This window comes from Aptenodytes forsteri, unplaced genomic scaffold, assembly GCF_000699145.1.
Source record: "Aptenodytes forsteri isolate BGI_AS27 unplaced genomic scaffold, ASM69914v1 Scaffold2, whole genome shotgun sequence".
Lineage (NCBI taxonomy): Eukaryota > Metazoa > Chordata > Aves > Sphenisciformes > Spheniscidae > Aptenodytes > Aptenodytes forsteri.
This window is the reverse complement of record NW_008795695.1, coordinates 14,025,132-14,048,668: the sequence shown is the minus strand read 5'-3', so window position 1 is coordinate 14,048,668 and position 23,537 is coordinate 14,025,132. Positions and strand designations below refer to the sequence as shown.

Genomic DNA, 23,537 nt, shown 5'->3' with positions numbered 1-23,537 from the left:
AGCACTGAGAGGGTGCTGGCAGCTTGCAGCCCAGGGTGGGCAGCACCTCACCGCTGACCCTAGCAGAGCAGTGGTGAAGCGGGAGTGAGGCGGCTGACATCCAGCACTGCGGGGGGGAGGCCTCGCTGGAGGAGAGGGCCCGGGGCTAACGCCCAGCTATCAGGTAAAATCGGAGACCGAGAGATCGGAGATGCAGACGGATTCAAGAAAAACTGTTGAAAACAGATTGTTAGTCAGCCTTATGGATCTCAGCGAAGGACATGTTTTTCCTACTGGAAGAGAGCCATGATGTAGAAATAGACTGAAATCAAGAAAGAGGGCTGCAGCCGTAGCTTAGGCTGTATATTTAAACATTTTTGCTGTCAGACCATCTGGGCCTGGAGCTAAATTTACCTACAAATTATTTTCAATGTTTCTACTTCTTGAGAGTTGAAAGGTGCACTTGACACTTTATGCCAGGAGGAAAGATAAAATAAATGTCCTGGGTCAGATTTTCCCAGTGTCAGACCTGTGTGTGGTTTTGGATGCCTAATCTGTCTGCAACTCCTCACTTTAAGCCCAGGCCGGGTGCTCTGCGCACACAGAGCCCCTCCACAGCCAACACAAAAACTTGACTTGCATTCTTGCTCCTCGTAACTCTGGGGTTTTTTCTGCAATGCAAATGCACTCACATCTTTTGCACTCACATCTTTTTCTGCCCTTTTTTTTTTTTTTTTTGTTACTGACTTTTTTTTTTTGAACCATGGCTAAAGGAAGACTATGGGGGATCCAGGAAGTCTAGTTTCTGACTCAGCTCAGTCAAATTTGCTCGGTGACTCTCGCGCACCTGGATCCCAGGAGAAAGCCTCAAACTCAGGTGAGGTCTGGCAGTCCCCTAGACATCAGGGAAGGTTTGGTGTGGGCCTCTGATGCCCCACGGGGAGCACACGGGACAGGGACTGACAGATGCTGGATGAGAAAGTTGTGTTCTGCAACTCTGCAACTTTTGCAACCTTTCCCCACAAAATGAGGCACCTGCATCTAGCCTTGGGTTGGCCACTGCTGTGAAAAAAAGAGTCCACCGCCCCAAATTTTAGGTGCCTGAGTCACTCCTTTGGGGACTGGCTTACTGATTCCTCCTTTCAAAGGAAAATGGATGAAGATGGCTGTACCTCTTGCTGGTCAGGACTCCCCAGCTCTTGGAGGGTGCCCCAGCACCTACACTGGAGTATTGAGTGTTCAGCAAGTCTCATCGGGCTCAGGGTAAACTAATCTCTCATCCTCTGCCTGTGTTGTTTCTCCTCTTAAGGAAATTTTCCCATTTAAATGGTTTTGTGCAAATGGTTCCTTCAGTTTTCTTTAGAGACAAAAGTGTGAAAGTATCTACTGGACAATCACATCCCAGAGTTGGTGTTTTTCTGATCTTAAAACAAGAACCTTTATTAGTCTCCAATTACTGCCCATCAACTTGGGAAAGACTAAAAATAATTCTATTTGGGGAGTAGAGAAATTAAGTCTCAAGAGACATAGGGCCTTTCAGCTTTTTAATGCGGCTGATTGCGCCTTTCTGTTCTGTGTGCCATAAAAGTAATAAAATTTAAATATTTTATAAAAGTGATCTGTGATGGGTGATGGTACGGAACTGATCTGGTGGTTCAGTTTATCTATGATTTTAAAATCCCTACAAGGAAACTCTTAAATGCTGTTATCCATCCCACATCATGTATAGATCATCTCAATCAGAAAGACTTTCTTGGTAATAAAGCTCCTCTATCTAGCTAGTTGTGAGTGCGCTGCCTTCAGACGGTTTCTTTTTAACGGATGGCATGGAAAACTCTTCCAAGGCCAAAATACGTGAATAAGATTTATTAATCCTGTAGCCCCTGTCACTCACGATAATGCTAATAATCCATAAGCCTTACATCATGTCTAACATCCCATGTAACAAATGCATCTCTGGGAGATGAACAATAAATCCCATGTGCACTCTGCTCCCTTCTCCTCCGCCTTGGTGAGGAAGCCCCAGATTTGGTGCAGCTCTTTCCAGCTACCCTGGTTCCTTCTTGCTTCCCGCGCTGGCAGGAGGCTGACACTGCCCCAGCCCTTCCCAGGGGACCCCTCCTCTGAAGCCGTCAGTATTTGTCACTGTATTTGCAGTCAGGGTAGCGGTAGGCAAAACGGGAATCGCACGACCGCAGAGGTTTCAGGAGCTCTGCCAGCTTCGCAACCGCCTCGTTGACGCCCTGGTCATCGGCGAGACCACTGGCGCAGTGCTGCAGGAAGCTGTCTATTTTCTCCTGCACAGGTTGCAGGAATTTCCCCTTCAGGAGCTTAGGCAAAAGCTCTTGACATACCATGACGAGGCTGTGCTTCTCTCTGATGGAGTTACAGGACACAAATGCAGACTGGCAGTCCACAGTCAAACAGCTAAATATGTCTTTATACTCCTGCTGGCCGTCAGTCAGCTGGCTCCCTATTAGAGACAATTAAACCAGTTGTTAGAAGCACAGTAGCAAAATCTTGGATAATCACGTATGTCTGTACCTCTGTATTAACATGGGGTTTGTTACTATCTAAAGGATGCGGCTATCTTTCACCACAAAGTACTCTGTGCTGTAGCTGTGTACGGGCCAATTTTCTCACTCCTGAAATATATACATTTTTCTGAATGACAGAGCTCTGCAGAACCGCCTGACAGAGGAAGTGGAGAGGAGTCTGTTGAGTCAAACTGATGCAGAAAAAGCGAGAAGAACTGGAGTGCTAACCTAAATTGTGGAGTTCCTACAAAAACTACCACAAACAGCCGAACCCGTAATTTTTGCATGTTACCCAAAATCATTAAATTGCAACAACAGCTCATCTAGCTGGAGTCAAGTCAACAGTAATAGCTGTTGGGACAAGAAAAAGAAACCCAGTGGAAAATTCTCTGACAGCTGCTTCTGAATATTTGAGATCTACTCAGCTGAATGTGTGAGCTGAGCAAAGGCCTTTTGAAAATTTGAACATTCAAAATGAAATTGTTGAATTATTGGAGGCATAGTCTTTGACTAGCTCTACTTCCAGGAGTAGACCAATGTAACCTGTGAAAAGTGAATAGTAACTCTTGATTTTATGTAAAAATGACAAAAGGGGGATTTTGTTGTTATAATAATGATTATTTAGTTAATGTGATAAATGCACCTAAAAAGAGTCTGATTTGACCCAATACTTAAAATAAATCAAGTTATGAAATTTCTACTTGCAAATATTGACATTTGTGTGGCAAAAGTTTTAAAAGAGGTGATTTAGGAAGACTTCAAATGAGAGCGTTCAGCACTGTGCACATTGGATGCTGCTGCCACCCACAGAGGGGGCCGGGCAGGACATAAGCGCCCACGGTCGGTTACCAAACCACCGACAGCACAAACAAAACGCCTGTCGCCTTCCCGACTCAGAGCCAGGTTGGCAGGAGCTGCTGATGCTTTTGCTGTCGGTAAACCTCTCCGTGAACTTTTCATTATTTAATTTTGCAAGCGATGTTTGGTTGACTAAAAAAAAAAAATCAGCAGCACGGCCGAGCGTAGCAGGTGAAAGATTTGTTTCCCCTGCCTCGCTGAGCCCTCCTGCAACAGATGCGCGGCCATGGAGCCTGCTGAGTACCTTCCTCCTTGTCGATGATCCCCAGCATGCTGGCATCCCGGATGAACAGATGCCCGTTGCTAAACACGCCGAAGGTGCCAGCGTCCACGTGGGTGAAGTAGAAGAAATAGTTGAGGTCGTTGGTGCCCATGGAGCGGAGGACGGCGAGGAGCTGGAGGGCCAGGTCAGCGGCCACCTCGGGGGCTGCGCCATAGAAGTCACGCAGGGGCCGGGTGCTGGCGCTGACCACCAGCCGCCCGCAGGAGCCCAGGTACCGTGGGAAGGGCCATCCCTCCACGTCAGGGAAGATCTGCCAGGGAGAGCGGGAACAGGGGGATTGCCCCTGCCCTCTGGCCGCTGTGCTCTGCCCGCTCTGGACCCACCTCCCTCCCGGAGGACTTTCCAGTGCCCTGGCCGGCTTCAAGCAGCAGTGCCGGTGCCGTGTTTTGCTTTCTAAAGCAGGCTGCAACCCTTCCTCACCCCAGCCTGCCCCAGCAGCTGGGGAAAGCACTGCTCCGTCCCGGAGTAGCTATGCTGCTTTTTTTTTTTTTTTTTTTTCTTTTTTTAATTAAGGAAGAAGAATCTGATATTTCAAGACTTATTTCATGAGGGAGACTAACCGGAAAGTCCAAGATAATAATAGATTTCAAATTCATGAAAGTTTTAGCCACAGAAGAGCTAATTTTAGGTGTCTTTATGGAGCCTTTGATGGGTCCCTCATGAGCGCTGCATAGCTGAAGTCACAGCTTGGAGGTGAGGTGGGGCTAAAGCAGTTTTCGCTAATTTGGAAGAACTGCCTGGCCGTTTTGTAAGAGACTTTGCAGTCTCAGGGACAGAAGTGCTGGGTGTTTGCTACAGTGGGGACACTTGGGCTGGGCTCCCTGCATCACTGCAGCTCGTGCTAGCAGCGCAGTTTTCCAGGTGGAAAACAAACCTAATGACTTCTGAGCTGTACCAACACAAAGCTTTCTGCCATTTACATTATAACTTGTCTGTCTCCCCAGCGCCCCAGACCCTGCCAAGGCAGGGTTATGAACTCGTTCAGTTTCATGTTTAAGGTTGCTTCTCCCTTCTGCTGTGAAGGCATCTTGGGCACCCACGTAAAACCAAGCCATTTCTCTGCAGCATATTTTTCTCACCTCTTTAAGCTACATTCCCGTATCTTTACAGTGCTGAGAGCTGCAGCCTCATGCCCCAGTGAGCCGTGGCCGGGGTGGCTGACTGACCCCCGGGAGACTCCCAGAGCACGAGCACCGTTCCCCCTCCCTGGGAGGGGGGCAGAGCCCTGTGAGCTGCTGAGGGCAGCAGTGGCCTGGGGCAGGAGATAGAGGCTGCCGCTGCCTCTCTTCTTCGTGGAATCTCAAAGGGTTGAAAGAAACAGCAATGAGGACTAAAGGAGGGGAAGTGGTGGGGATGGGTGAGGATACTCCCTCAGAAACACATGCAAGGAAAGAGAGGAGCCACATGCCAGGCATGCCAGCAGGGGACCAGGGGAGGGGCGTGAGACCTCCCAGCTCTCTGCCTTCAAGCTCAGAGCCCAGTTGTATTTGGGATTCCACCAAACACCTCTGCAAAGCTACACGTTGCTACAGAGAGAGTTACCAGTGGCATGTAAATGGAAGAAACAGCTCTGGCTCATGGAGCCTGGGAAATCAGTGCTCCCCAAGTCCATGTTCAACCTCAACGCTGCGTCTTGGTCCTCCCGTGCTAAAGCATGCTCTTTCTCTTTCATAAATAGGCTGTGATTTTAAGTAATATATTAGCAATGCAAACATAACACTGTGAAGTATTGGGGACATGTAAAGCCCTGGCTTTCACAGTGCGCCAGTGCAATAACCTGTCTGGTTTCTGATTTATTTAAGGGGCTGAGCATCCGTATCTCTCCACAACTTCACAGGCTGATGCAAGGACCACTGCAGGAGTCTGCCTGACTTCAGCCAGCCAACCCCATAGAAGAAACTCGCTTTATGAAGGCTAGGGAGCTTGCCAAAGGGTAGCGCCGGGACTCCTCTGCAGCCAGGGGCTGGTGCACTTCTCATGCGAGGGTTCACTTGCAAGGGGCTGCAGGGTGGCGTTTCAAGCTGGGGCAAAGTGGTACCTACCTGTAACAAGATGGGGTGTGAATTCACTGACAGCGTGTACAGGAGGCGCAGTTTGTCCCGGTCGGTGAGGTGGTCCATGTAGATGCTGCCAGCGTCTGGCACCTCAGCGTAGCGCCGCACTATCCTGTCCAGGAGACGCTGGGACGGGCAGCGCAGCATTGGGCTAGACAGGCCCTGGTGAGAGGGCAAAACATGACAAAGGTGTTTATTTTCCAGCCTGAGATGTCGCAATGTGCTTGGCCCATGCTGGGGGTATGGGGACCTCTGTACTCTGCCCACTGCGCCTCTGACCCCTGTGGCACAGCTGCTGGTGGGTACGGGCACACAGGGGGATCTCTACAGCAAACCCCTCCCAGGAAAAAACGCCATGCCATCCAAAAATGCCTGTTCACAACTCAGGTTTCCAAAATGGCACCCAGTCTTTGCGGCACCGCCGCAGAGGCTGCAAACCCCGTTTCTCCCCGACTGCGTGGCACCACGTTGTTCCGTGCTGGCGGGCCTCCTCCCTCTGCCTGGATTTCCAGCCCTGGCATCCTGGCTCTCTGATGGAGGCCTCCCTGTCATTAAGCTGTTGAGTCACTTGCCTCGTTAAATAATGTCTTCGGATCACTTCACTAGTTGCTTAACCTGTGAGCAGCTTTCTTGGAAAAACTATTTGCTAAGGTCAGTAAACAAGCTTTAAAAATGTAGATACACACTGTATGTGGGTACAAGCACAGGATATATTCTCCCTCTGATAAACTTGCGCATTAACTATCAAAACCAAATTTGAATAGCCTGTGCATATTTTTTGTAAATAGCAGCAACAGATAAAGAACTGTTGGGCTAATGGAGTCAACCATTACTGTATTTCACCTTTCAGATTTGGAGGTTTGGCTTGTAAAATTGCACAAGCAGCCTATGGCTGGGATAAATGGCGTAGAATTTTATACCTTCGTAGTCAAAAGAGACCTTTGTTTTGAAGTCAGTCTTCCTTAACAGCCAAGGAGAGTGGACGTACGGACAGTTGCCCATAGTGGCACAGAAATGCTGCCCTGCCATGCCTATGCTGGGGAAGGGAATCAGGTTTTTGCTAAGCTTTTTTCTTCCAAATGATCCGAGTAGCCAAATTTACTCTTTCGGTTTTTGTTTCTAATTTGATGGCTGGGAGATGTGCTTCGGAGGAAAGGGCACTGGAGCTCACATTGCTCCCTGCCATGCTTCATGTTGAGAGCAAAGATTTGACTCAGGATCTCCCCAAGTCATTGGTAACTCTAAGGTAGGTCTCTCTCAGCCCTTCCTGCGTGAGCTGTTCATTTGGCATAAAACATGGCTTAATTACCCAGCCATGACAAAAAAATGAAGAAACAAGGAAAGAAAGAGTGTGCCGCTCTCCCGGTGGTAGGTGAAAAGGGGGGACTGGACCTCCCACGTCCCCTCCTCTGCCTCCCTGCCAGCCTCAGTGAGGTCCCAACCGCTCCTTCGTTGGCCATTGGCTGCATGGAACAAGCCCTGAATGCCAACAGCTGGTCAAAACTACCTGAAAAACTCAACCCCAACTGGAGCATTGTTTCGCAACAACCGAAGAAACATTTCTTTCCCCAAGACAATAAAACATTTGTCAAAAATAATTCTCCCCAGTTCTAGTTACAAGTCTTCATACACTCCTCTCCTCTGGTGTAGCCTTAGCAAGGAAATATTTTTTCAACTAATTATCTAAAACCATAGAAGGAGGGGGGGAAGGGATGGTTACGGATTTCTGTCTTGCAGCACTTGCAGGCATGTTGTGGCTGACTCTGTCACTTTCCCTTTGGAGGAGAAGTGAGAAAAAATGGGCAGAACAGAGATGTGTTGAAGAAGAGATAAACGGTGGAGAAAGTCTCTTGCAGCTCGGCGTGTATGCAAATATTTGCAGCCAAAGTTAGAAAGCCTTGCTGCCTCCAGGAGTTTGCAATGCAAAAGCTGACACCCTTAAGAGTATACGGTAGGAACCGAAATCACGGTGGCAGAGAGTGCATGAAAGTTGTAATTAGGATTTTTTCCAAGGTCAGACCTCATCCTGTTAACACAGACATGGACATGCGCTGCATGTGGTGGTCACGGCTGCTCGTTTCCCGAGGAACCATTTCAGGCATACCAGCGGCGGTGCGGGAGCAGAGGAGCAGGGCTGGGTGCTGCCTTGATTATATCAACCATCAGTGCGGCTTCCTATGACTTAATGAAGCTCCGATCCACCAAAGCTGGACAGTGGGGCCTTTTGATTTCGGCAGAGCTGTTCAAATGCGTAAAGTTCAGCACCTGCTCAAGTGTTTCGGTGGAGCGGGGCCTCCCCTACCAGCAGACTGATAGAAACATCCATACAGCAGAAAAGGAGCTGGAGTTGTAAAACTGTCAGACAAAAACTGTCGATGGAAGAAAAATTTGAAGAACACATACTTGAAACACTGGAGATACTGATTTATCTGGGAATATCTTAAGTCCTTTGCAGCGTCTTATCACCCCAGAGAATAAGACCTGACAGACAGCCTGATGTACTGCTTGTGATTGATATGGAAAGCGTCTTATTTACTTTGATTAAATACCCACATTTTTATATCTGATAATAAGTAGTTCCTGCAAAGCCTACCTGCACTCAACTGTGATTTTTTTTTCCTACTGCACAGTATGTGATGCATTTTAAACTCCCATGTATGCATATGTGTGCGTATCTAGTGTGGATGCACCCAGAATTCACTCTGACGTAAAGACGACCTCTGGAAGAAAACCTCTCCTCACTCTGCTTTCTCTTCAGCCAGCCCAAGGAGGGACGGCACAGCTCAGGGGCACAGCTCAGGAGCACAGCTGCCTCCTGCCCCACGCGCTGCCGCCTGGGTGCAGCTTCATCAAATGAACAAATTTGGGGTGGGTTCCAGGAGGAAACATTTGGATGTAGATTGTCAAGGCACCTGCAGCTCCTGGCTGCTTTGTTCACCCCCAAAAGAAGGAAACTGAGGACTCCCTGTGAAGCTATGGGACTCGTCCCCACTGCAGGCACCACTGCTATCGTCCTCCTCCAGCAGGAGGTTGGATGTGGTTGGTGCCACCAGGTTTACCGAAGCATGTCTCTGATGGTGAGGTGCAGGGTCAAAAAGGCGGCAGGTCTGGGAGGTGGCTCTGGGAGCCCGGTAATGCCCGTCCTTCCCTAGGTTCGACCAGCTGCCAGATCAGCGAGCTGCTACCTATGCGCTGTGAGCAAAGTGATGCATACCGGCCACATAACCACAGTGCCGGCACATCCGCCGAGGGCTGGCTGAGGGGCTGATCAATAGTTTCAAACAGTACATCCTAGAGAGAGGGGCTGAAAATGGCTGGCTTTTCACCTGGGTACTGCTTTTGTCTCTCTGCCTTCAGCATTTTCCAGGCTGTGCTTTGTAGGCGGGGCTGTAAATTTGCCCTGCGGGCGATCTGTGCTGAAATTAACCCGCTTTTTTTGTTGTTCTTCCCTTTGAACAGGAACAGTTTGAGGGGATGAGCTCCTGGGAGAAGCAGCCGATGGCTGGGGCTACTGCACAGGCTGAGCCCCAGCTAAATCCTGCTCATCTCCGAAGCCGGATGGATTTTAACACTGAAGACTTTGCTGTGTCCAATAAAGATTTTCATTGTGGCGGGTGAAATAATCACTGTGGCTCAGCTGATAGTTTGGTCAGGCAGGGCAGGGCAGGCAGCGTAAAGTGAAAAAACATTACTTCGTGGTCTGTAATTTTGATTCAAGCACGTTACGGTTTGTCGTAATTCTCTGCTCCATCAGACAAAATTACCTGAGCCCATTAGCTTTCCTCAGTGCTGCTATATAGGAAAAACTGTGGGGAGGGGAGTACAAACACCACTGGGGAACTGCATCTTTGTGAAACCGGGTGGGCATCATGTTAGGCATCAACAGCAGCGTGCTGTTAACACCTCTGAGAAGAGAGAGGGGGCAAAAAGAAGCCAGAAGAGCAGTGCTGCAGGTAAGCATTTGCAGTGAAGTATGGTAGCCCCAAGAAACGCCCCCTCCGATGGCTCATGCTGGGTTACCAACATGCGTTTGCCTAGCCAACACCGCAGAGGGGCAGCAGCGCTGGGCTGGGGTGCAGGCAGAGGCGCTCCTGTGGCTTTCAGCTCTGAGGAGGGCAGGTGGGATGGGAAGAGAGGAAGGGGATCCCTGGCTCTGTGGGGCCGGACAGCTTGGGGGGTATCCCTGTAACCTGTGGTGGCCCACACAACAGGGCTGGGGGCTGAGGAGGGTATCACGTACAAACTCAAACACACTGTATGACTGAAATGTTGTTGCTGCAGGCTGTTTTACAATTCAGACCACTGTGAGACCTGCAGCCATTTTGCAGAGCACGTGCCTGATCTTAAATAGTGATTGCTGCTGAAATTTGGAGGGGGGGGGGGCTAGGCCCCAGGGCCTCTGGATTCCTATGCTCCTCTGTGTGTCCAAGCCTATATGCAGTTAGAAGGGATTTATATCCCGGTTTAGGTTTCTCTGCTTGATTTACAGAACCAAAGAACCATGAAAACACGAGCGGAGCATTCCTGAGGCCGGTGTGCAAAGGTCTGGGCCTCCCTGCAGCCTCCTGTGCCCTCTCCAACTAAAAAACTGCAGGGGTTGCTGAACTGTCCCAGGGAGTTTGTCCCTGGGCGCGTCCACCCAGGCTGGCCCCCGAGCTCACTTCAGAGGCACCCTGGAGCCGGGGTCAGCTCAGCTTCCTACTGCTGCATGGGGAAATTCAAGCACCCAGGAGAAACTGGACAGGTGCAAGGCCAGGGTGCCCGGCCAGAGTCTCCACGTGGTGCTGCATGTGCGTGTGTGCGTGCATGCGTGTGCGTGCACGTGTGCATGTGTGTGTGACCCAGCCAGCTCAACCGGGGATTCAGTTTCAGAGAGGATGGGGTAGGGAAAGCTGTATAGCACATCAAGAGCCTTTTAAGGAGAAGGATTTGGGCTCAGCTAATGACTTGACTTTGCAGCAGATCTGAGATACCACAGAGCTACATTTGTCCAGTTACTTTTCCACCCAGCAAATGGAAGTTTTAAGCTCTCCACTCCTCCTGTTTTACATAGCACTGCTATGGGGGCAACACAGTTTTGCACAAACCCCTTGGACACTCCAGCAATGCCAGAGGGCCTGGCACCCTGCCTTGCCCTCCTGCAGCCCCCTGCCATGCTGCCTTGGGGGACAGCGATGGTCAGTGGGTGCCTGAGAAGCTGCTGCCTGCCACCCTGGGAGGAGGTGTCCCTGCCCGCAGCCCACAAGCTCAGGTGAGGGATGCTCTGAGTGGAAGTGATGCATATCTGCCCCCTCTCCCTAGCCCCTCTCCCAAGGTTACTAGACAAAGTACAGTGTAGCTTTGCTACGAAGAATTTCTCCCTGCCTGGCACATGTCATCCTGCACCTCACCCCCTGGGAGGGAGGGTGCTGGCTTCAGGGTGACCTGGGACTGTCAGTGACTCAGGTGAGTCTGTCTTGGAGCAGCTCAGGCACTAGCCGTGGCGCTGCTCCTGCTGCTGCTGCTGTAGCATGGGGTCTCCCGCTCTCCCTCCTCAGGCATGCGGCTCCATGGGGTAACAGAAGCGGAAAAACTAAAGCAGCGTACCTCTAGCGCTCAGCAAAGCTGAGCGGATGCAGCAGCATGCAGGAAGGAGGAAGCAGTTGCCTTTATAGAAAAGAAAAAAGTCCATTTTTCACAACCACTTCTCTCTTGGAAGGGGGAACTACTGGAATAACCCTTCTTTGCCTCTCAGGGTCTTGTTTAGAGTACATCCAGCCTCCACCCTGGCCCCTGCCCCTTGCCAGTGGATATTGCAATGCTTTGCTGTTGTTTGGATGGGCTGGGGGGATGTGTGTGCATTTAGGGAGGGGACTTTTGCTCTCAGATGCAAGCCAGCTGCTGCAAAACACACTGGTGTGCCCAGTGGCCGTCCCTGGCTGCCAGTGGCATCCCTCGGCACAGGCAACACTCAGATGCCAGCTCTCCTCTGGACCCTGCCCACTCTGCCCGCCCCAGCCCTGCCTGCGCGTCCGTCTCCCCGTGCCACGGCCGCCCGTCTGCCTGGTGGCAGTGACACCCCCCTGGCACGCTTGCCCTGGCTTCGCCTGTGACACCCCATGACTGCGACAGAAATGGCAGCGCGCTTCTTCGTGCCTGACATCATCTGCTATAGATGGCAGGTGGATGAGGAATCGAGGCTCTGGCTCTGACTGCCCATGCTGCTCATGTTGAAACATGATGGAAAACTAGAAAAAAACCCAGAAGAAATATTCCCACTCGACTGTCACTATGTTTGTATGCATGGCCTTACGTTATCCCCATGCCTGAAGCCAGCGGGTGCTACGGCTTTCCACAGGCCTTCAGCCTCAGCCTGCACAAGGAGCTGGGATCCAGTGCCCTCCTTGCTGGGGCCAAGCCCCAGCCCTGGCCAGGCTGTGCCACAGTGTTACCTATGTCTAGGGGGTTTGGCCCTGGGCTGGGGTGCTTTTCTTCCCATCAGGGCCTCATTTTGCTTCTCCCCTGCGGCAGGTGGGCTCGGCTGGGGGGACATGGGGCTGCTGCCTCTCCACCGGCCGGGGCAGGAGGGAGAGGGCCGGCCATCGCCCAAACTCACCCTCCACCAGGCAAGTCACAGCCACGTCTCCTTCAGATCCTTTTTTTCCCCCAAAACCATGCAGCACCCCCCTGGGACTCCCTCTCCCCGCTCCCCCTGCTGGTGTGGGGCTCAGGGGCTGCGGGGCACGGACCTGGACCAGGTCGGGGGTGAGGCGCTTGGCCCGCAGCCACTTCTGGAAGCGGTGCGTGCGGCGCAGGGCGCGCTCCAGGCTGCAGGTCTTCGTCTTCAGCAGGGAGGTGCAGATGCGCTTGTCGGCCTGGTCGTGCCGGTACTTGGAGGTCAGCCGGGTGATGTCGACCAGCCACCAGCTCTTGGCATCGTCAGTGTAGTTGCCCGAGTAGCTGAGCAGGTAGCTGGGGGGCAGCTTTAAACGAGAAGAAAGCCAGGTGTAAACCCTGCCAAACCAAAACGAGAGCCCCACGGAGAGCGGGTTAACAAGCCACACGGACACCCGCACAGCGCCAGCGCCACCGCGGTTGCTCCGCCGCACGCCGGCCCCAGGGGCTTTCTGCTGACAAAGGCCGGCCCCGGGCGGGCGGCCGGCCCTGGGTGCTGGGGTGAGGCGAGCTGGCCGAAGCCGTCGGCCAAGGAAACGCGCTTCGGAAAAAATGTCCGTCTTTGCTTCCCACTTAAACCATCCCTTGTCATGAACAGTGCCATGGGGCGGGGGGGGCGAAACGCCCAAATGAGGTCTTTTGGGCCATGTAGAGAGAGGGAGGGAAGGGAGAGGGCTGCAGGGTCTCGGTTCACGGGGAATCACTGGAGTTTATAAATTTCCTTAATCCTGTAGAAATGGACCCAAAAAAGGAGTACTCGACACTTTAAGGGACCCCGCAGAACAAAACCTCCTGACAATAAATGTATTTGGGAATACCAGAATGACCTTTGGTTTTGAGGTGGTGTCCTTAGTACTGGGGTCAACAGGTCCCCCCCTGACGTCACTGGCTGTATTTTAGCAGCCGGGATGAGTGACATCCCCAGGCAGCGGCAGAGTTCGGGGTGTGATGGGGGGCACGGGGGGCTCTGGGCGTGTGGCGCCACTGTAGCCATGGAGATCTTGCACTGATTTGCTCCCCCTACACAGGCACAGGAGGGGAGCATATGGGCCGGGTAATTAGGCTGTGACGATTTTTTTTTGTTTCAGCAGCCCCCTCAGCCCTGCCCACACACACGTCGCACACGCAGGAGCTGAGGAGCGCGGTGCCTGTTTTCTAAGTGTGTCTAACCTGCTCTTGGAAAGCGGCTGAACTCTGACCTTTGGTTTGGCCAATGTCACGCATTCGTTGCCTCTAAAACCTCCTGCCCTAACCTCCTTGCCTGAGCACGCAAGAAAGCACGTTCTAATTTAATCTCACCATAAATTAAAGCCGATAGCTCAGAATTGAAACAGGAGAGGCAAGAGGTTCCCTGCAGGATCAGCTAGCTGGAGTTAGATGAAAAGACATTAACATATCTGAAAGCTGAAGCTGATCTTTCAACTGCCAGTTGGGAAATCGGCACAGAGAAATTTTGGGGGGATTAATTTCCCCTGATTTCAGGCAAATAACTGACTCAGTGATGCTAGCCTCCCTCCGCGATCAGAGACCGACCAGCCTCCTCCCCATGACCCCTCTTGAAGGCAGTGCCTCGGTCCCCTTCCCCACCAAGGACCCTGTGCAGCTCAGCTCCGGGGCAAACACGGGTGCCCGGGGTAGGGGAAAGCCAGTCTCTGCGAAACACTGGTGCTTGCCCTGCTTTGGCTTTCGGCTCTAGCCATGTGCCTCCTTCAAAAAATGTGCCACGGAGATGCAGGCTGGCCAGAAGTCGAGGAGCCCGGCCCCTTGCGCAAGCACGTTGGGGGATTCAGGAATTTCGGTCATTTGGGCGTTTTGCCCAATATGAAATTAAAGCTTCCCTACAATTAGGGCATCTGACATGAAAATAAACACCTTGTTTGTTTTTGGTTTTTTTTTCAGTCTGGTTTTGAGCCAGGACTAAAGAGCAGAGAATAATTGCTATGCCTCACTGTGATTTGTTGTGCATCACGACCCCTCCCAGTGCCTAATCTGCAAAGCAAGTGCAGCGTGCCAGGCACGTACAGGGAAGACTTGGCTATGGGCTGGGTTTCTCTCTGTCTTTCTTTCTTTCTTTTTTAAGTTAAGCACAAATGTACCTTGTGATTTGGCTCAAGCGTGTGTGTTCAGGGGAGCTCACGTCAGGCAGATACCAGGAAAGCCCTGCCTCCCGCATGCAAGCAGCGTATGGATGTGTGAAATCCAGGGCTGAACGCTAATTTGAGCATGGATGGAGCGATTTCCTCCGCAGAGCTCCTGGGGGAGAGCCACGCGGGCCTGGGAACCCGGCATGGGGCCACAGCAATTCTGTATTTGGCATCATTTCTGGGCAGCGCAGCACTGGGCTGGCACACTTGCTAGATACTTTCAAGATTCATCATCAAGTTGTGCTGTAACAATAATTCACTCTCGAATGAAGCCTTTTAGCTAAGGGCCTGAATGTGCTTTAATTAAGTCTTTCAGTAAGATCTGTGTGAATAACTGAGTCACAGATTACAGATTTTAGATCAACCCAGAACTAAACGTTGAAGAAAATCAAACTTGTTTTTCTTTTTTCCTGGATGAAATAAAGTATTTTGTTTCAGCCAAAATAAATTTGCTTGCATTTGGAGTTTTACTTTTTTTAAAAAATTATGTAAGTTAAGACTTAAAACCAAAAATAAAGAAATGCCACATAAAACCCCATCAAATTGAAGCATTCCAGCTTTTTCAGACTTCCTTCCCATTACTTTTGGCCAAAGCTCATCACCAGCGTTGGCACAAGTCTGCAAATAGTTTTGGTCAGCTCAGCTTCAGAGTGTTTTGAAAATATAATATTTTATGAAAACTTTTGCTGCGCTCTGCTCTCAGGACAGTTGGTAGGCAGGCTTTGGTCTTCTCATTTACAGATGGATAAAGTTGGGCAAAGATAAGGGAAGTAAAGAACATTAGAGCATAAGATGAGTCACCAGCCGTTCTGGGAACAAAACCTACATCTTCTTACTTGTTAGTCGAGTGTGAATGCATGTCACAGCTCCCGGAAATGATGGAAAATTAATGAAGCATGTTCTAATGAGGATTAACACAAAGAAGCCCAAGTGCCATCCACCTTTGTGAACATGTGAAAAGGCACACGGGGTGGATCAAAGAGCGTAAGTGCCACTGAAATTTCCCCCGTTTAACCTTCCACTTGCCAAAAAATCCCGGCTGTTCAAGAAATCAAGTGGGAGAACAAGTTCAACCCCTGCAAAGAAAAGCCTGAAGCTGACTGACTGCTCAGGAGAACATTTTTAAAAGTTACCCTTTCCAAAGCGCTCGGAGCAGAACTGTGTGTTATCACTTATTTGTGTGCTGCACTGCTTGTGGGAAGCTGACTGCGGGCTCGCAGGAGAGAAAAAAAAGTCTCTTGTTTAGGAAGCCCCTCTACCTTCCCCGAAGCAGAAGCATTGTGCTGCCACACGTTTGCGGCTCTGCACTCCTGGACCCTGCTCGGACCCTCTGCACACCCACACCCCTTTCCCGCTGTCCCCTGGAGGAAAGCCAGCGTGGGGGCCTCTTGCTTTTGCTCACATAGCACCTTCTTTCCTGCGCCCCGGTGCAGCATGCAGCTGGCCACTGGCCAGCCAGAGGCAGTTGCTCACTGCAGAAGGCTACTGCTATTTTCAACAGGGCTGAAGGAAGCTGCGCGACCCCAACCTCCCCAGCAGCTAAGCAGGAGTAACCGAAACGGTGCACCTGCGACAAGCTGCATGTGCGGAAGCTTCTTTGTACCCGGTGGCAGGTCCCTAAAAACCCTGCACAGGTGAGTGGCAAAGGGGCTGCAGCAGGTTGGGGCATGGGGCAGGAGTCAGCTCCCATGCCGCCCTGCTGCAGAGAATAAAATGTAGGGCAGCCGTACCCTGAACGCACCCTCGGCCCCTGCAGACCCACACCAGCCCGTGTCAGCCAGCTGAACACGCTGATTGCAAATCCATCCTGTTTTTTGGGACAGGAGCCCGGGCTGGGTTGGGAGAAACCCAGCACTGCTGGCCTGGCCCTTCTTAGTTCCTCTGCACCTTACTTACTGCCTGCCCTGGCATCGCCCTCGGCACGAGCTGGGGGAGACAGAAAGCCAAGAGGGCAAAGTGCTGAGGGCTGGGACCTCCGGTCTGCCACAGCAAGGGGTGCCCTGGCATAGCAAAGCCACAAGCTGCCTTCTTCCAGCAGCAGTAAGGGAAGGATGGATGTTTGGTATTACAAGTCCATCCCAGACAAACCATTATGGTTTTACTATGCTACATTTTATAGGATAGTTTAAGACAAAAATGGTGATTTGTCCAATATTATCCTACTTACATTATAGCATTAAAAATACAATTTTACTATAATCATTTCTTCTCCCCCAGGCTTTTATATCTATAAAAGAAAGTGCATTTGGCTCTATAAATCATACCAGACCCAATAAACCCTTCCTCTGCCAAGCACTGCCTTTAACTTTCTCCTCAAATACACTGGCAACATCTTCCCTGCTGTCATCAGATACGCTCTGCTTTGGAGCCTAAAACTGATTGGATCAGTCTGACGACCGCTTGGACAGCATATGTCTCATCGACTTCGAGGCAGATGCAATTTCTGCCTCTGCCTTCAAGTTCTCGCAGAAACCTCCCAAAAGCGTCATAATAATTTAGCCCCATCTATTTTCGAGCACGTAGGTAACCTGATGTGCAAAAGTCCTTGTGCCTCAGGCAAGTTTAGATCACTTTTGATCTTAGTTAATACGCACGTGAAATTCTGCACATTTGTGTTGTTACACATTTGTGTACCACACCTGGTACAAAATTATATAGCATGTTTATATGTTTGTAGTCAGCATAGTCCGTTGGGAGCATACAAAGCTAACCCCCCTTTGCCTTTACTCAGTTGCTCATAATAAAATATTTCCAGTACATCTAAACAAGCTGATTTCTTCCTTCCCTCTTCCCTTCCCCCATCACCGCCTTGAATTGTTTCGGAGCCACTCTCTATGCAGAAAGTTGTGCCTTTTACTCCTGCTTTCAAATTGTAATTCAGGGCTGAAGTCTGATCATGTTTGTGTGACTTTAAAAGAAAAGAGACAAAGCAGCAGCTTATAGACATTAATTAAACTAGCAGGTGCTGTAGTGGCAACCGGGTGCTAAGTTACTCTTTGCTCTGTCGTTCATTAAAGTACTTGGAAATACTAACAGGCAACTTTAGAGTTATTATGCAGAACGCTTTAAAAATTACTGTGCTGAGTTTCTGACCTTATTTCTTCTTTAAAGAATTTCTTGCAAATGGATGTCCCAATGCAGGCGTTGCATTTATCAAGTCCCAGGAAAGTCCGGCCAAAACTGTAGCTGGGTTTGATGTGGGGTGCAGACGGAGAAGCTGTCGCTGCTGTGGAAGGGTTACAGCTCAGAGCCAAAACCAGGAGCAGCATCAACGAATCTGCAACTCTGGAGCGAAGGCAACATATCCAGCGCCCCATCTACAGTAGTGGAGAGCTCTGCCTTTTGCAAGTTACCCCTCTCTACGCTTTCAGTCTCTTTTTGATGACCTCAGCCTGCAGCGGTGAGCCCTGGAACACGGCAAGACACGCTGGATGCGGGAGACCCTGCCGCAGTCCCCATCCTGCCAGCTGGTCACTGGCTCTATCGGCTTGAGGTTTGGGTGGGAAAGATATGATGTAGGGTGGGGATAAGGAAATACATGGAGGATGCAGATAACTTGGGTTGCCATGGTTACCTTTCCTTTACTTGGTGCAGCTGCTTCGGCCCCTGCTGACCCTCCCATCAGCCGACTTGGAAAACAACACGAAGAAGTGCTCATCTGCACTTCGTGCAGACAAATGAAGGATATCCTGTCGTTGGAGCAAAGGGCATATGCAGGACACTTAGTAAAAACTGATTTGGAAGGAATAATAGTGTGGCAGAAATGCACATTTTACCAGAAGCCAGACCCTTAGCGTTGCTTTATTCCTGGAGATTTGCGATGGCACATCGCTTGACTTCTCGGATGCTTTCTTGGCTCAGTTTCCCCTTCTCACAGAAGCGCTGAAAAGACTGTCAGGTGGAATCATCGCCGTTTTGTTTCTTGAAAATAACGTTGTTTAGAAGCGATTGCACCGCAGCGTTTCATGCCATGGAAAGCAGGATAGCCTGAAGCTTTCCAAAGCACCCAGCTGACGTAACAGCTTGGCCTCTAAGCCGCTCTTGAAAAATGGGGCTTTTTAGCAAGACCTGCAGGCTTTTGAATACCTTTTCCCAATGGTCCTGGCACTGGAAAGAAGCTAGAGAAAGGGACAGGGGCTAATGCGGGAGCTTGCCAGAGGTTTCAAATGCGCTTAGAAACAACTGTGATCACACCCAAAAGCTGTTCTCATTAGGCCAAAGACTTGAAAGCTATGGAAACTGCTGGCTACCCATCCTGGCCTGGATGCTGGGCGCAGGACTATGCCTCTCCTGGGCCCGGAGCGGCTGGGGTGCAGGCACGGGTCCTGGCAGGCTGCTGCAGGCAGCTGCTCCAGGCCAGGAAAGCAGGCCTTGAAGGGGCGTCCCTTGTTGTACCCTGGCCCCAGACAGTACAGCACGTAGTGTGCTGCTGTGGTGGCACCAGGCTTTGCTCCTCTCCTGTCCCCAGCTGTCATAGTTTGATTGATGCGGGAGGCTCTCCTGGGCTGTATCTCATCACGGGAGGAGTGAGGAGCAGACTGAAGCTTTGGAGATTTCTCACCCCCCCCACCAGACCACTCACACCATATGGGCAAGCCATTTCCTAGTACATTTTTTTAAAGAAAAAAAGGGTGCGCTGTAGCCATCCTTTATTATCCCCTCCAGTGTTTAACTGCAGCCTGATGGGACTAAGGGACACATGAGCCGCAGGGGTGCGTGCTGGGCTCTGCGATCGCCCCTCGCTTTCCGGAGGGGCTGCTGGAGGAGAGCAATCCTAACAGCGCAAGGCAGCTCTTTCAAACACAGACGCTCATTAGTTGCGGCACTTGGGAGATATGGGGTCTCTCCTAGACTCTGTACCCTTGTGGGAGGTTGCTTCATCTCCCAGTGTGTCCCTATGCACAAAATGGAGATAGTGACATTTAGGGTTTGTCTACAGGGTGCAGCACAGGCAGATGAGGATAACAAGCCCTGCTGAGAGGTAAGGGGGATGTAATGAACCCTGCCAGCGCTGCAAGTGAGAGGGGCTGAGCGGTGCTGGTACGCTGGCCAGTGCATTCAGCACACAGCTCTGCATTGCGCCATGTTCACATTTGGCCTTATACTCCAGTATAAAGCTCTTTGAAATATGCTGGTGGAAAGAGCCATACCAGGGCTAAACACCACTATTAACCGCTTCCCACATCCAGAAGTTTATCCCTGGCATTTCCTATTGCCGGTACATTGCTCCTTTCCCCTCTGCAGAAATCAGCCCTTCCCACTGTTTCCTGCCAGTAGCTCTGCAACGCTGGCCGTGTGTTCACATTGCTCCCTGCCCAGCTATTCCCCGGATGGTACCGAAATTAAGTGCCAGCAATCTGTCTTTATCTTCATTACGTAATATATAAAATACATATCCTTCAATTTCTTTAATAATTTAATTGCCTGCCTTCGGTCTTCAATTTTCCGTTGTAATTTTAGGAGTGGAGACCCAGGCTCCTGCCTCCCGGCGCCTCAGCCTGCACTGCCTCATGGTGACCCATGGAAAGGGGAGGGCTTCAGCCTCCGGGGCTGGTAACCGGGCCTTTCCCACAGCAAACCCCGTGGTCTGGCACAAAAAACCACTACATGGATAGCAGGGTTTCTGTTCTATTTATGATGCCTTGATGGCTGTGTTGTTCTTGCAGTTTTGCATAGTTTAGGCACATGTAAAGCAATGTTTATCTTTCCCTAGGAACAGCATGTCTAATTGTGTTTTCTTACAGTGTAACACACCTGCATCACCTTCAAGTATTATAAAAGCAACTTTTTATTCAAAGAGTGGGAGCTGGTCCATCATACCCACCTCGAGCTTGCTACTGGCATTTGCACTTGCCCCCAGGGTCTGAGCCCCCTCGTTCCCTCAAGCATTTTTGCTTAGGCTGGACTGTCCCTGAGCACAGACGATGTGTGTAGGAAACACTCAGTCACGTTCACGGCACTGAAAACAAAGCTTAAAAATGAGTACACATACCTCTGAGCTAGCCTAAAATGGCAGCCAGGAAACCACAGCTTGCTGTATGTTGTGAGAGGGGCTGTGCTTCTGAAAGCAGCCTCTCTTTTAACGAGGTGGTTCAGCGGTAATGTCAAACCTGTATTCGTTTTCCTTTCCCTCTAGTAACACGCCAGATAGGTATTGTGGTCAGGTGGCAAAAGGCCAGGTCTGCAGTAGCCTTGTAGGTCTTCTGCTTGTGCCAGGTGGGGGTAGCAGGTCAGATTTTCAGGGCACTGATTGCAGTGGGATCTGCTGGAGCTGCCGATGGGTTGGCCCTAACGACCCGATGGGACCTTCACAAACCTTGTAACAAGACACTTCTATGCAACACTATTAACCACATGAGAACATGGAGCCAGTGGCCCTAACGGAAAAACCTAGTTAGTTTTCCAGAAGTTATAGTTTCTAGAAGTTTCTAATATGGACTAAAATGTATGTACTGCCCTATCGAAGTCAGACCAAGTGCAGAAAAGCTTTTGGAGTGGTTTCTACCAACAGAGGTAAAAGGGTTTATTTAGCCTCTGTGCCCTGATCTGTCCTTTCTCCATATGCCACGAGGGGTGTGGAAACCCACCTGGCAGCACAGCCACACTCCTGGCCACAACCCTGCGGGCAGTGGAGCTTTCAGGTCCCAAAAATGCCCAGTCTCTGCAGACCCCAGTGGCTGTGGGTTTGGAGGGATATGGCCGCAGTCTCCAACTGCTCATCGAGGTGGGAGAGGACCTGCCCCCTCCTGCTGCTGGCTGTGGAGGAGATGAGGGGAGGACAGGCTGATTTTCCCAAGTATTCATGGGATGAAATACACCTTTTACTTAACCCCACTCCCAGTCTCTATCCAATCTATTAATGCAATCCAGCTGTTCCCCACTGCCTCTTTCCACCCCAGTCCCTTGCCCACCTCCCCCTGAGCAGCTCCGGCTGCCCCCAGGAGTGGGTTTCATGCCAGCAGAGCTTTGCAGCCACCCCCTCCCCATCTCATCGGTGCTGCTGGCTGGCTCACCCCAAGCAAATGTGGTGCCAGCTCCGTGTTCTGGATCTAACTGGGACACTGGAAATGGCTTTGCAGAGCAGGAGACCTTTTTAATTAATTAGTTAATTAATTAATTTTGGGTAATCACCACTAAATGCTTCAGAACAGACCAGATGCAGAGGAGCAGAAGGTGCAGTGCTGCTCCTCCTCCTCAGCTGACATTGCCACCAGGGTCCTCGCTGCTACTGACCTGCATCTGCTCATAGGGACCTTGCTGCTTGGGCAACCTAAGCAGCGTGTTTCGGGTGTCACATCACCTCATTTTCCTCTTCAGCCCAGGTTTACTGCTGCAAAAGAGCCTTCTCAGCAAGTGCGGGGTTGCTGAGCAACAGAGTATAGCTTGGTGGGTTGCGGGAGGGTTGCATCTCACTGCCACGCACAGAAAAGAAACAAAATACAGGAAAAACCAAACTTTTGCTGGAAGAGGAGAGGCTCCTGCTCTTCCTGAGGTCCTCGGTGGGCCCTGCCTGGATCTTGCTGCCTGCAGGGCCCGGATAAGACCTTGGCCGCTGCACAGAGCGGCTTCGCAGGACAGGGTGGAAGTCAGCTCAGGGTGTGGTGCAACATGATTATTCTTAATAGTATTTTTCATTAATCACATCCAAGATAATCATTAAACTAGTGCCAAGTAACCAGTACAGACTTGATATCGAGCTGCTTATCACTTCAATCCTAGTTTAGGCTGGATGTGTGGATTAATAGCTAGAGCAGCTTGACACATTTTCAATTCTTTCAAAATGAAAAATGTGTCTTTTTGAATGCTACAAAACTCGTAACATTTGGGAGGATGCGATCACTTCCTTTTTCTGCGTTTTCCTCCTGATTGCACGATTATGAAAGAAACATCTGTTTTGAAGTGATCTGCAACAGAAAATTTTTGTTCCAGTTGGATTTGTAATGGAGAACTTCTGTTATACACTTTTATTCTCTCCACCCTGTTTCTTTCCCTTTTTCTCTTGCTGAAAGATGAAAGAGAAAGGGAGAGGAGGAAAAAAAAGCAAGCAGACAAAACCCACTGCCCAGACTACAAATACAGACAGAAAAAGGGGCTGCTGAGGTGTGGGTGGTGTGAAACACCACAGCTGAGCTGGTAGAGCATGTTTGCACTTCAATTCACTACGAGAAGATTTGACGTTGTGTGTGTGTGTGTATGGATTTTTCTACATTTTGAATCAATGAAAATACCAAAATAGGAATAAAAATTTGACTTTTTTTTTTGCCTCACCAGGAAATAATTCCTATTGTTTGATAAGCCTGAATGTAATTAATCAGAAGCATCGATAATCTACTCTATTAGTAATACAAGAGAATAGGTATTGTTCTGTATCAGCGGTATTTTTTTGATTCTCCCTGACTCCATTCTTCTGCTGCAGAAGAGGAAACCTGCTGTTCAGAAATCCCTGCATACTGGTAGGCAGCTGGAAGAAAAAGCCAGCTAGAAGAAAAGCCTCAGGCACTGTGGCCAACAGATAAGGCCAGTTCTAGTTTGTGAGAGGCTGAAATGTCAGTACAAAAGGCCACCAAATGCTATCAGCTACTGTAGTGTTTGCAGCATTTATGGGAGATCGCGCCAAGCAGCGAAAATTGTGGAAGAGGATCCCAGATTTTGGTGCATCAGTGTCCACAGACAGAAAATGAGATACAGGGATCTTGAGCCTGAGGGAAAATGATAGTGAAAAGAAAATTGGCTGCACACCAGATCGGGGTGCGCTGGTCACTCCCTGCACAAACCATGCAGGAAAGAGGCGAGGAGGAGCTGTCTGGAAAGGGCACAAAGCTCCTTGTCAAGGAGCACTTGCCCTCCGTCCGTGGTGGCCTTGCAAACACAAGCGGCAGCAGCGCGTGTGCTCCTGGACCACTCGTTCAGCAAAGCAGCTCCTTAGGTGGAGTCCAAGTCCATGTGACTGCAACTGAAACACTGGCGCGTGCATCCTGATTTTCTTTGACAATATTGCAGCAAAGAAATGGAGCACCCCTCCCCAAGC

General features: G+C 50.3%; 1 protein-coding gene and 1 long non-coding RNA gene across 2 annotated transcripts; one reads left to right on the top strand and one right to left on the bottom strand.

The window, feature by feature from the left end:
- Positions 1-119: 119 nt before the first annotated feature.
- LOC103902024 lies at positions 120-3,224 on the top strand. The gene is made up of 2 exons (XR_657766.2): positions 120-856; positions 2,655-3,224. It is a non-coding gene; the product is annotated as an uncharacterized LOC103902024 (long non-coding RNA).
- CUNHXorf36 (chromosome unknown CXorf36 homolog) lies at positions 1,833-17,988 on the bottom strand. Its single transcript, XM_009283020.2, has 5 exons — positions 17,603-17,988; positions 12,440-12,704; positions 5,700-5,873; positions 3,619-3,907; positions 1,833-2,452 (listed from the first exon to the last, which is right to left on the bottom strand). Exons 1-5 carry the CDS (start codon positions 17,824-17,826, stop codon positions 2,112-2,114), a joined length of 1,293 nt encoding a protein of 430 aa, XP_009281295.1. The 5' UTR covers positions 17,827-17,988; the 3' UTR covers positions 1,833-2,111.
- Between the last annotated feature and the right edge of the window lie 5,549 nt (positions 17,989-23,537).

Coding starts and splice junctions, on each gene's coding strand:
- CUNHXorf36 (XM_009283020.2), bottom strand. CDS start 17,826: ATGGGGCGCTGGATATGTTGCCTTCGCTCCAGAGTTGCAGATTCGTTG. Junction 12,705..17,602: donor TTCTTTAAAGAAGAAATAAG/GTCAGAAACTCA, acceptor TTGGTTTGGCAG/GGTTTACACCTGGCTTTCTT. Junction 2,453..3,618: donor GATCATCGACAAGGAGGAAG/GTACTCAGCAGG, acceptor TGTCTCTAATAG/GGAGCCAGCTGACTGACGGC.